Source organism: Muscardinus avellanarius (assembly GCF_963383645.1).
Source record: "Muscardinus avellanarius genome assembly, chromosome: 13".
In the NCBI taxonomy this organism is placed as follows: Eukaryota; Metazoa; Chordata; class Mammalia; order Rodentia; family Gliridae; genus Muscardinus; species Muscardinus avellanarius.
The window spans coordinates 14,286,466-14,299,618 of record NC_137799.1 but is presented as its reverse complement, the minus strand read 5'-3'; the positions used below and the strand labels follow the sequence as shown (position 1 = coordinate 14,299,618).

The window sequence follows — 13,153 nt, the reverse complement described above, 5'->3', positions numbered from 1 at the left end:
ATGAAAAGGGAAAGCTGGAAGAAGGTAGGCAAGGCGGGGGCAAAACCCTGGCATTAGGCGACCCCAGAAGCTGGGTGTCCTCAGGCAAGTCATTTTACCTCTCTGGGCAAGGCTCCTTCATCTGCAGATTGTTTTTCTGCCATTTTCTGTGTGTGGGGGTGACCGTTGGTAACGTACACAGACAGTGTTTGACCTTGTCATGTCTAGTGAGCTGGGGCCGCAGAGACAGACTGAATCAGCACAGGGCACAGCCGACAGCAGTATCCCCCCTCTCCCCTGGGGCCCAGAGAGGGCTGTCAGGCCCACCTTGTATTGTGACCAATGAATGTGGCATTCAGATTGTGTACAGCATTAGGTTCAGAACAATATCCCATTCACGTCTGTGGTTGTGTCACCTGGAATTGGGGTGGGGGAGGAGTGCCAGGACCATCTGGGCAACTCTCTTTCCCTCAGGGTGACCTACGCCCAGTTTTCCTGCCGCCTGAAGGCACCTGAAGGTCCCAAGCCCCACAGGACTCAGGCTGTGACCCCTGAGCCCCCACAAATACCCATCGCCTGGAAAGGGGGCCTTGGGGCGACGTGTGTGTCTCCGTAGCTCCTCCTTAGTCCAGGAGCTCCTGGTCTGGGGGAGAATCTGCTCTAGCCTGAGTCCAGCACAGCCTGGCAAATGAAGGGCCCAAATGGGTGCCCCGAATCTTGAAGATCTCAGTGTGGGGATACTCAGCCACGCCTTCAGCCCCCGGGTCCCTCCCTGAGCTGGGCGCTAGGGGATTTATCTCCAAGGTGGTTGTCCCTGCCCAGCTACAGCCCATTCAGGCCTGACCGCCAGCGGCTGCCTCGTGGGTTAGGGGGTCTAGGCGGCCAGGAGTATTGCTATGCGCTGGCCCGCCCGGCCGGCCCCTCCGAGGACCACACGCCTGCTCTCAGAGCCTTGATTCCCGCACCAGAGCCGCGGTGGCGGGCTGGAGCACCCGGCTCGCTGGAGGCTGCAGGAGGAAGGTGCTCCGGCCAGCGGGCCGAGGGCGCAGCAGGGGGCGTGGACCCCTCGGGATGGGTGGGCCTGTGACCCGAAGCCGCCGCGGGGAGGTGGGCGGCGCCGGCCGGCGAGGGCCTGGGGCCCCGCCCCGGGAAGCCCCGCCCCCGGAGGCCCCGCCCCGGCCCCGCCCCCGGCGCCCTGGAGCCCGGGGGGCTCGGGCGGCCTCGGCCGCGGTCGGCGCGGCTCGGCTCGGCGTCGCCATGGCAACAGCGGCTTAGGGGCGGGGGCGACGTGGCGGGCGGGCGGCGGGCGGCGCGGGTGGGCCGGGCCGTGGCGCTCGCGCGGTCGGCGGGCGGGCGGCCGCTGTTGTGGGCCGAGCAGCCCGGCCCGCCCTCGGCCCGCGGCGCCGGAGGGTGCGGGTCCCGCGCGGTCCCGGCCCGCCGCGCTAACCCCGCCTCCCCCCTCTTGTCCCCGCGCGCAGGGCTTCCTCAGCCGCCGCCTCAAGGGCTCCATCAAGCGCACCAAGAGCCAGCCCAAGCTGGACCGCAACCACAGCTTCCGCCACATCCTGCCGGGGTTCCGGAGCGCCGCCGCCGCCGCCGCCGCGGACAATGAGAGGTGAGCCGCCGGCCCGCCGCCCCGGCGCCGCGGGCGGGGACAAAGCGCGGCGGGCAGTGCCCTCGCCCGCAGGTCCTGCCTGCCCGGCGAGGTGGGCATTGTCTCCCGGGTCGCGCGGTGCCGGGAGCCGGGGACGGGAGCGGCGCCTCCATCCCCGGGACCCCTCCCCCTGGCCTGGAGGCCCCGGGGTGTCCGACGCCAAAGGCATTTGTGGCTGGGCTTTGCCGAGACCCGGCAGCGAACATCTGGAGGGGAGGAGCAGGGGGCTGGGCCGCCGAGGGGGCACATCTGCTCTAAGTAGGGCACGTGCTCCGCTGGGGCTGGGGCGAGCTGAGCGGGCAGTGCCCGGGCCCCGAGTTCGGGGACATGCCTAGCCGGGGAGAAGGGCCTTCCCTCCCTCACCTCCTCGCCCAGCCCAGGGCGCAGGTGTGGAAATTCCAGGGGGAGGCGGCTTAGGAGGCCAAGGAGGAGAGGGAGGAGGTGGTTCAGCCTGCTGGGGAGTCGCCAGCCAGCGAGCAGGCTACAGCTCGCAAGGACAAGCCATCCTGTGCACGCGTGGGGGCACTGGGCGGGCACAGCCGCGGGCCGGTCCTCCTCCCTGCGCGGTGCCAGCCACAGGCACCTCTCCGCTTCAGCACAGGCACGGTGATGGATTCCCGTGCCTGTCAGAACGCGTCCCTGCCCAGCCGTGTAGGTGAATGGGCAGGCGGGCACCAAGGAGCCTCTCAGCATTCAGCCCCAACATCTCAGGCCACTGGCTTCTGCCTCTACAGGGCTGTGTACAAGTGGCGAGTTGGCACTCCCTGGAAGGGAAGGCAGAGGTGGCCTGACAGTGTCTTTGCTCTCCCCCTTGGCTCCGGCAGGCAGAGGAGTACAAGTTACAGCCCAACTCCTGCCTCAGGTCGAGTGTCTGTGTAACTGACCCCTAGCATCTTCCGTGACAGTCCCCCTCCGCATCCCAGTGGAATCACTAGACCTTTAATTTCCGTCAGCCCAGAGCTGCTCTCAGTCAGTGCGTCCCCACCACTGCCTGCAGCTGGCTTCCTGCCTCAGCCGCCAAGCCCAGTCCGCGGCAGGACCCTGGGCCTTGCTCTGATGGCCGCGGTGCCCCAGGGGACCAGGCGTGCCCTGGCAGGAGGATGCAGCCAGGCCAGAGCTCAGCACTGGGTGCAGCCACTGCGTCTTTGAAAATCTCCGCTTCCCATCTTTGTTATTGTCTGGGCGGCAGGCCACCCGGGTTTGCTGCCTTCCTCCCTCCGCCAGGCCCCCGCCTCCTCCGGCTCTCTCCCCCAGGAGCATGCCCTTCTCTGCGCTTTCCCTGGCGGGGGTCAGGACCCTCTGCACCCGCATGCGGGGGCTTGTGTACGTACCCCGTTTTGTGTGCATGTGGTGGTGGTCCGGGAGCAGGAGAGACTGAGACTGCAGGCCGGCTGGCCTGTGAGTGTGTCTGCCCTCCTGGGAGCCGGCGGCATGCATGTCATGTTTACCTCCCTCCAGCGGGGAGCCAGCGGAGAAGCCACCGGCAGAGGAGCCAGCGGCTAGGGCTTGGCTGGCAACCCTGGCCAGAGGTCGGGGCACGGCCAGGAGGCCAGGTCCTGTCCAGCCTGGCCCCAGTCAGCCTTGCTGTATGCTGAGGGGGCTCGTGGTGGGGGTTGGGAACAAAACTACAAGTCGGCTCCTAGAAACCTAGAAACGGTGGTACATGGTAGTGGTTGGAGCCGAATGTCACTGGCAGCGGTGTGGAATTGTCTTTATTAATTTTCTATAAACAAAATCTGGCTTGGTGGCTTCTTTGGCACAGGAAGGGAACCCAGATTTCCATGGATAGGCAGAGAGACCGGGTTTGATATCTTTCTACTCAGCCTTTAAGCCGAAATAAGCTTTGCCAGGAGCAGGGGTTTCCGATTTTTGTTGCTTTGCTTAGGAGTAGATGCGAAGGTGGCTTCGGGTCTGGATAGGCAGGTGTTTCTCTGGGGCAGTCCCTGGAATCGTGTTCTATGGAACTGAGTGAGTAAAACCAACCATGGTAACCCCCCGCCCCTTCCCCCCAGCTCACGGTCAGATCTGCGTGAGTGGAGAGGTACCTTCTCCACTCCTGTGGGTGGCTGTGTGGTGAAGGCTAGGAGGAGGGACGGAGCCTTTGGTTGGGCTCAGCTTGAAGGAGGGGGGGGCTGCATCCTTGCTCCACGGAACCCCCGCCGATGGCCATGTCTCTGGCTGGGGTAAGTGCGGAGACACCAGCCTCACTGAGTGAGGACCCGCACTGAGTGAGGACCCGCATGGGAAGAGGTGAGGGCTGCTAGGGAGGGACCTGTTCCCATGGCCCTCCTGTGAGGCCCCAGCACAGGGCACTCTGGGTGGCCACTGGAGTTTGACTTTGGGTGCATCTGTCTGGCTTACATGGCTGCTGAAGAGGCTTTGTTACATGCTGTCTGTGTGCTCCGCAGCTCGCTGTGTTGGGGAGGTTCTTTTGCGCTGAATTCTCCCATCCAGGGTTTGAACCAGTTGGCTCTGGGCTGCAATCTTTGGATTCCCGGGGAGAGGAGTCCGCCCGAGGTTTGGGGTCACTGCTGCCTGGGCTGGGTGGGCTCCAGGGCTGCAGGACAGGTTTGAGCCTTTGTACTTGTTGTCCTGAAACGGCCTCCGGGGAGGTTCCCAGCTGGTCTCCACAGTCCCTGGGCTCCCCAGACACTCATTTCTCCCGTGGAAGCGCTGGCAGTAAGCACCAAGGACAGGTAATCATTTCTCCTGGATAGCAGAAATGAAGGCTGCTCAGAGCACATTGCAGGTGAAAGGTGTGCTGGCAAAAGCGTTTTCATCTTGCAGGCTGGAAATGCTGCCGCCTCATTTGCAGGGCTGTCTTAATGTAGGTAAAAACCACGGAGGATGTGGCGGTTCTGCCTTCCCAGAAGACGATTTCCAAGTCACTCACTCACTTATTTATTAGTATTTCCGAGGAGCTGGGAGGGTCAGCTGGCATGACGCTTTCCTCATCCCTTTTTTCTCCTGATACTGTTGGCGGGTGTATCTGGTCTCCACACGTGCTGGGTCAGGTCCTCTCTGGCTCTGTACTGGTCTCTGCCCCTGTAGTGGCAGTATCCCATTCCTTTTCCTGCCAGCTGGCCTGGTACAAAGCCTAGCTCATAAACACAGGCATCAGGTGCAGGTAGGCAAGGCTGGTATGTGCAGTTAGAGTGCGTTACCTCTTCCAGGAAATGTGTGTGCTGTTGGAGTTTCCATATCTGAAAGTTACTAATGGTGCGTTTCTAGGAGATGTCGGATAGGAAGGGGAGGTACTTGGGAGTTCAGGGTGGGGCTTCCAGGGACTCTTAACTGGCCCTGAATCAGCAGGAATCCCTTGGGGTGAGTCAGTCCCTGGAGGAAGGAGAGAGGGGAAGCTTGGCAGGGAGAATGGAAGGTGGAGCCTACTCTGGTGCTTTGGTTACAGGCAGTAGGCACAGAAGGGCCTGGGATCCCAGCCTGGGTTTATGCCCTTTTCAGACAATCCCGGCTCTTCTCTGCCTTCCCCGGGGCCAATCTGCAAAGTGTGGTGACGGTAAGATGATAATGCAGTTCAGACGACCACCAGGAGCACTATGTGACCTTTGGATCGGAAGCCAGCCATTACTGGGACAAGTCACCTAAACTTTATGAGCCTCACTTGCACATCTGCAAAATGGGCTCAGTGCTCATGTCGGGGACATGAATAGGAACGCATTCAGCATGGAGTTAATTGAAAGTATTTTAACACTGAGGATTGCACATTCTTAAAATGTTTGTAAAGTTTTATTAAATAAAAAAAAATAACGTGTGAAAGAAACTGGGCTCCTGTGTAGGTTTTCAGTAAGTGTCCGTTAATATCGGTGAGTCACTTCTCTGGGTAAGCCTCAGTTTTCTCAGTGTGGGGATAACAACGGGCAATTATGAGGTGTCATTTTCACGTTCAAGAGAGAGAACAGATGTTGCTTCACCTACTAAGGTAAATCAAGCTGTAAATATCTTGAACACAAGAAATAGGCAGGCACAGTGACCCTAGGTCCTGTCTCCACCTGGGAAAGCAAATCTCTCCTCTGTTTATTTTAAAAGTTAATTGTTCTTTCTTATATTTGAGCCATCTTTGATTTTAATCATTTAGGCATTTAGTCCCTTTTTTCTTTATTAAAAATGATATGGGGATTTAAATCCTTGAATAGTCACCTTTGTCTACATCTCCAATTTCCCCCATTGAAGAAAGTCCCAGAAATAGAATTACCAAGTTGGACAATATGAAGTTTGAGGTTTTTGATAAAAATGCCCATCACCAAAAGCCTGTAATAATTTATACTTCCCCAGTGATCTGAGAGTTTCTGCCTGTTTTTATTTTTATTTTTATTTTTTTGCACCCTTTAAAACATTGGATGCCATTGTTAAAACAGTCTCTCTCACTTGGAAAGGCAGAAAAATGGCACGGCTTTGTTATTTGCATTCGTTTGGACATTGCTTTCCCGAGTGTAATGACCAGAGGTGATGTTTCTTTTGAGACTGTCTCTTCCTGTCCTTTGCCTCCTGAATGTCCCCACAAGCCCTTTGCAGGACTCCTGGTTGCCCTGTTAGGCCTTGCTCATTGCTGAGAGGCCCTGTGTAGGTGGAGCCTACCTGATACATCCTGCCTGTAAGGAAGGCTCACCTGGCTGTCTTCCCCATAAGGGAATGATATTTAATTTTTAATCCCGTAATTGTTATGAGAAGGCCTTGTGTTTACGCATCACACTTTGAGCCAAAGGTCTTCTGCCCTACAGGTTAGGAAGACTGCGAACTGTTAGATCCAGGGAAACTGAGGCACAAGTCAAGGGCATGGAGGCGGGACCTACATAGAAGCCAGGGCTTGTAACCAGGTCCCCTCCTGACTGCAACATTTCACTTGGAGCCTCAGGGGCACCTTTGGGGGCAGGGCTGACCAGAGCCATGCACTTGAGTACACAATTCTGAGCCTCCTCTCCAGGGAGGAAGGGGAAAGCCACAGAACACGACCTGGACAGAGAGAAGAGCCAATTTATTTTTGCTCTCTCATTTTTATTGCCCTCCTTTTATATCTGCGGCTCCCCCGTGTACCTTCCTGAGATTTGAGCTGGGCAATATTTTTGGGAACGGTGGAAATTAGCTAGCCAGAATGTGATCAGTCCCAGGCTGGGGTTTCAGTGTCTGGAGAAGCCTTTCTTTGGACACGCATGTGTACATCTGTGTTTTCGTATTTTTGCAAGTGCACACCAGTCCTCATTAAGATGTGTGTACCTGATGTGCAAATGTCCTTGTTACAGGTATGTGCATTTTGAATGAGTTAATACATGTACAGCTTTTGGAAAAGACCAGCGTAATGTCATGTTGGATGGGGCCATAAGAAGTTACTATTTTTGTAGGTCACATATAGGCAAATGACCCCATCTATGCGCACAGTAAGTGTTGCTTACTGTGATTATTATTGCGTGTTTTCTTCTTGAAAATGTGTCTACCAGCGTGTGTGTGTGTGTGTGTGTGTGTGTGTGTGTGTGTGTGTATGTGTGTGTGTTCATGTGCATGCGTTTACAAATGCCCTGTTGTGCCTGTGTGTAGTACAGTGTGTTCTGTACTTGAGCACTCACGGATGTATGCCTGCGTGTGGTTTGTCTGGGCACGTGGCTGGTTTTGAGTAAGCTCCCCACTACCCACTTTCTGGGGGAGAACTTTCCAGACTGCAGTCCCCTGGCCCCCTTCTTCCCTTTGGCAGGCCCAGGCCCTGGTACTGACCTGAGGGGCCAGGAGACCACATCCATTATCCTCAAGTAGCCCTGCCTGATTCCAGGTCCCATGTCTGAGGATATGTAAATCAACTGTTTAATGGAATTCCTTTGCAAAATATTATTTGAACCAGAAAGTTAATTACCAGGCTCTAATTAATGGCTATTTTAGAAGGCCATAGAAGAAAACCGGAGGAGATCATAGGGAGACCAAAAGGCAAGAAACACACAGCCCGTCAGCATGGTGGCCCCTTCCCAGGCGGCAGGCTGCGTAGCCTCTCCCCTGCCGAGCACTCAGCATTCCCCATGGGCAGGCGCTGGGTGAGAGGACAGGCACCACTGCACAGAGAAGCCCCGGGGGCTCTAGTCAGTCCGTACCGCCTGGACCCCGGTTGCCCCAGTCTCAGTAACCAGGTGACAGGCCGGGGGCTGACTGGCCACTCTGCTCGAAGCCAGCCCGGTCCTTCCTGCCTACAGGAGGTGCTTCTGGCCCAGCCCCGCTCTCTGTCCCCTCAGCCCGGTATGGGGTCACGTGCGATGCGAGACCCTGCATGTACACCCTATCCTGGGGCTCTGGTCAGGCCTTGCCAACCCTCTGTACTAGTGAGGGCAAGCCCCGGCTTCTCTGCGCCCCTCCTGTCCTGATCCTGCCTGCCTGCCTCAGAGTACCTGCTCAAGGCCCAGCACTGTTCTCATGCAGATGGTGCCTGGTGTACCTGCCTCGCCCTCATTAGAGGCCGCCTGTCCTCCGGATGCACCACGTGCCTCTCTGCAGTGCCCACATAGGACCCTTTTGGCATTTGGAAAGCCAGTCCCTGTGGTGGTCACCGGTTGCACACCGTAGGTCCCAAATGTTCTGGCGGGCATGTGGGGAGGTAAGGACCCAGAGGAGGAGGGGAGGACAGGATCTGTCCCTCCCGCCGGGGCCCCTGGCACCCCGCCTGGGAATGCCTGAGCAGGGAACCCAAGGGGCATCCTGGGTTCCCCTCTTGCCCATCTGTGCCCACCGGGGGGCCTTCCTGGGCTCAGCCTAGTGGTGGGCTGGTCGGAGATGCTGACAGAGCACTTGTGCCCTGCACAGGGGTGGCGGTCAGGGTTTGCCAGAGGGCTGGGCCTGTTCCTTTGACCTTCCCCCAGAGGCGGCCCCAGGAGCCTCTGCCACTCTCTTCTGCTGCCGCTCCCCTGCCCTGGTAGGTACCTTGATGCTGGGGCTAGGCGAGTGTTCAGATTCGCTACCAGAGGAGCATTAGAAAGACCCTGGAGCCCTGGAGCCCTGGTTCCGCTCTCCATCTCAGCCCACAGGTTCAGCTCAGGGTTCAGCTCTCTGTCTCGGAGCAGGAGTGGGTGTCCCTGCATCCGCTGCCTGCAGGGTTTGGCCTCCTGCGCTCACTGATGCCCAGCCCTCTTTTCTCTGGTGGGCAGCCCCCACGGGGGGTCTTCCCCAGCCCCTTCCCCAGTTAGCTCCTGCCTGTCACCCTGACCTTTCTCACACAAGCAGGGCCCTTGTTCATAGGCCCAGCCCGATCGTAAAAGAGCGCGTTGGGCAGAGATATAGATGACACCAGGGTAGCACGGGCTCTAATTTGATGCGACGTTGTGGTGGGGAGTCTTCATACCGAGGGCAGTGAATTAGTGTAGTGTCTCCCTGTGCCCACTGACTAAGGGGAAGTTAATTTCATGCTCTGTCTTTCTGACATTCATAATCAAAGCGTTGTATTGCAGCTGCAGATTGTTAGCACGTGAAGGATGTATGAGCCTCCACAGTTACTGTTTCTGGCCAGGGAGGAGACTGATGAATGGATTGTTCCCTGCTCCGCCCCCTCTGCTCCTTGTTTCCCAGCATGCCTTCGTTCCCTGTCCCAACCGCCCCAAGTCACACCAGGAAACTCAGGCCAGGACTGACTGTGATGGAAATTCCATTCTTTAAAAACTCCACTCTTATCTTAGAAACCCAGAGGAGGGGAGGGTTCGTACAAGGAGGAATTGCCCCACACCTGACAAAAAGCACGTTCTACCTTCTGAATTACTCCCTGGGTGGGGCAATTGTGTTTCCCCAAAGTTTGGGAACTTTGCAGAGAAGTAGGAATTGTGTGCCAGCGGATTGCTAAGCACTTCCCATTTCGCAGCTGTAGAAACTGAAACCCAGTGTGCCAGCAGCTCGAGTCACCCTTTGGGGGAGCCCCCTCTCCATTCTCTGCTGGGGTCTGAGATTCCCACCTGCTAGCTGGTCTGAAATAAACCCTTTTGCTGGGTGTGGTGGCGCACACCTGTAATGCCAGTACTTGTGAGGCCGAGACAGGAGGATCGCAGGTTCAAGGACAGCCTCAGCAAGTAGTGAGACTCTCATTAACCTAGTAGACCCTATTTCATTATTCAAAATAACAAAACGCTATTATTCAAAATAATAAAATAGGGCTGGGGGTGTAACTTGGAGGTAGAATGTCTCTGCGTTCCATCCCCAGTACCACAAAAAATATAAAGAAGCCCTTTTATTCCTCGGGAGTATCAGGAGCCCTCTCTTGAGCTTCAGGGCTCTGACTTTGAAAAGCTTCTTTGTGCCAGGGCCCTGGGTTTCTGGGGTGCTTAGAGCAGGCAGGGCATTGGGACTGATCCGCAGGTGGGTGAGGCTCAGAGGTGAGGGAGCAACAACTTGTCTCCTAACTGCAGGCCCAGTGCCTAGCCCGCCTGTGCCACCAACACCCTCTTCCCTGGCACATTCCCTGGTTATAGGTTGGGAAATTGAGACTCAAAGGGACGAGGTCATTTCCCAGGTTCTAGCAAGTGGCAGCAATATAATTCAAGCCAGGGTCGTTGAGTCAAAGCCCCTGGGACAGGACAAGCCCCCCGAGAGTGGAGGTCTTTGAGCACAGCCTGGAGGGGCCGTGCTCCGGGATGAGTGGCTGTCTGTGGAGAGGTCAGGCAAGGCGGGTGCTAGGAAGCCAGGCACCTGCTAGGAGGCCCAGGTGCCGCGGAAGGGCAGGGGATCTGGGATTTGGACCCACAGCCCCATTCCTGACCCCCCACCCCCCTTGCTGCCCATTGCTGAGGAGTCACTCCCAGATTTGGTCCAAGGCCCAGCACTCCCAACTGCTTCCCACTGAGCCTCAGATTCCCTGTCTCAATCAAGCAAAAGCTGAAACCGAGATGTCAGGCCCAGGATTCCTGGAGGGAGAGCTGGCTGGCACAGGGCGGTGTGTGATGCTTTCCTGGGCTTTGGTTCACTGCATTCAGGTCATGAAGCCCCTGGAGCTGCTGTAGAGTGGAGCCTCTGGAGCGGGGAGGGACGCAGATGGCTCTCCTCCCGCTGCCTTCGTGCCGGCTTCTCTTGATGCTGTTAGCGCACGGCCCGCTGCCCTGGCATGGCCGCTGAGGATGGGATGGGCGCTGCACCCGGCCTGCACCTCCTCACCGCATCCTCACAACAGCACCGCGAGGGCCGGGCGCCATCGCTGCCGCAGGATGCGCTCTGCCAGGCTTTAACTAGAGAGGCGCTGGCTTCCCGTCCAGAGATCTAGGTTCTAAACCCATTGTCAAGCTAAGGGTGGGTAAGCAACTTTACTCCCTAAGGCAAGTTCCTAACCTGTGAGAAGAGGCAAGCACGGGAGCCCAGAGGACCAGAAATGATGTCACCTATGCCAAGGCACAGAGGCTTCACAAATGCTCGGTGTTCGCTGGTGGTGTTACTGACAGCCGTGTGTACCGCGAGGCACCACTCTCCCATGTGGCCGCTGCACGCAGGCTAGCTCCTCGTGTCACATGTGCTTACCACCTTGCTGCCTGCTGTGCCGTTTGCAGCTACTCAGTTGTGCCCACACTGCCTTTCCTCTGGACAGACTGATGAGCAGAGGTTGCATTGGGATCTGTGGGTTTATGATGCAGGCTGAGGTGGACAGGACGGATAGACACGCTGCTAGGTAACTGGCCCTCTACAGCTCCCAGCCAGAATGTCTGACTTTGAGGCAAGGGGGTGATGGTGGGCAGGGCCAGACCTGCTTTACTCTGTATCTAGGGGAAGGTGGGTGATCCTCCCCAGGCTCCCGATGCAGCACACTATTGGGGGGCACCGACAGCAGGCTGTGATCTCCCGGTGAGCGTGGTGTGGGCCAGAGGCAGTGTTGTGGCCGGACGTTCTGCCAAGAGCAGGGTCCAGCCGGCCTGAGGAGGTCCTCTTGCCCTGGGCTCAAGAAGTCTACAGTTTTGACGATGGCTGTTTATGAGGTAGTGAGACCTGCTCCAAGGAATGCCACCGCCAAGGGCTAACTGCTGGCAGGGAACTGGCGAGGCTTAGTCTCTCCAAGCCAGAGCGACACTGGAAGGCCTGACCCTCTCCCCTACCCGTGCCGCTTGTGTCCCCCGGCACCCAAAGGAGTGTTCCCAAACTGACTTCCACAGAGCATCACGTATGTGCAGATGGAAATGGTGCTGGGGCCGTGGGAATTTCATAGTCCAAATAGAGTAGGGAGTTGCCTATCCAGAGGTTCTCACAGTCAGTTCTAGAGGTTCCTGGAGGTGAGACTTGATGTTGTACTCCAGAGGGGCTGTGTGTGCAAATAAATCCACTTTGCATCCTTGCTCCAGGGTGCTGAAGTCCCTGAGAGGTCCTGCGGCAAAGAAATCAGTTTTATTTTGTTTAGTCCCAGGGTTTCCTGTCTCCTCTACCCCCAACACACACACACACACACACACACACACACACACACACACACACACGTACCCTGGGAGCAGCTGTCGGTATCTGTGGAGCAGGAATGTTCTGCATTAGGTAAACATTTGATTGAGGTCTTCCTTCTCCAGAGAAGCATGTTTTTTAAGAGTGAATTTTGGAAGCATTCCCCGCTTCAGGACCTACAGGAATAAGTCTTGAATAATGCCATTGTTGGCTCAAGTAGTAGGGATATGTATATGTATATAATCTCAGGGCCTCAGAATATTTCCTCAGAGCAGATGCCAGCTGTCCTATGGGGGGAGGTGGACTGGTTGGGACCCACCTGAACCAGGGAATGGGAGGTTTATTGCCCCTTTTACAGGCCGGGTAGCTCCCTGACCCAGCAGCCTGGGCTCTGGACCTCCCCATCCCCCCCAGTCTCCCTTTGCAGAAGGCAGTTGTCAGGCAGAGGCTGCCCACAGATTTGCATAATTGCACCATCCCCTGAATAATTAATAAAGCTCTGTCCTTGCTGGGAGCAAAGTCTGCGCCATTATGGATGGGTCTGCCATGGTGGGTTTGCTGGAGCACTTCCAGAGGAGCTGATGGCTTCTGCACCCCTTGGCCTTTCCAGGCATAGAGTCCCCCCAGCGAGAGAGAAGGGTGCTGGTGTTGTGTTCGTGGTGATGCCTGAGCTATCCTAATGGGTGGGGGTGGGGGCACACTCTTTCTTCTCAGGACCCACAGATGGAGTTCCTGGCACATGGGTTGGGATCTGTGGTCTCCCTGCTTTCTGTAATCCTACGAACTCTTTCTTGAAGTGTGGTCGGCTATTGCGGGGATTTATTTCCTTTTCTGGTAGCCTGAAGGGCGCAGTGCTTACCCAGAGGGTCAAAGGAGCAAGGGTAAGTTTTCAGGCAGGAACAGGAGAGCAGAAGGTACATTTCTTGGAGCCCTTTCTACCCAATCTCTCTAGGTTTCTAGGCTTGTTAAGGTCAGGGGTAGCTTGGGAGTGACTCCTATTTGAGATTTCTAAATCCTTTTTTAGGGTGGTTTGTTATAGTGTGTGGTACATGGTCTTGCCTCCTGTCTAACTAGAAAGGGAGGTCTAGGGGTAGTTGTCACTGGGGAAAGTCCTGCATTCTCTCTAAGTCAGGGTTG

General features: G+C 56.8%; 1 protein-coding gene across 3 annotated transcripts in view; it reads left to right on the top strand.

Moving 5' to 3' along the window:
• DAB2IP (DAB2 interacting protein) overlaps positions 1 to 13,153 on the top strand; it is a gene marked incomplete at both ends in the record, with an annotated part of 197,698 nt that overhangs the window by 125,927 nt on the left and 58,618 nt on the right. For all 3 annotated transcript variants that reach the window (XM_080708713.1, XM_080708712.1, XM_080708711.1), the window contains one exon: positions 1,458 to 1,594. In XM_080708713.1, the coding sequence (XP_080564839.1) occupies positions 1,458 to 1,594 (137 nt within the window). The remainder of the gene's footprint in view (positions 1 to 1,457; positions 1,595 to 13,153) is intronic.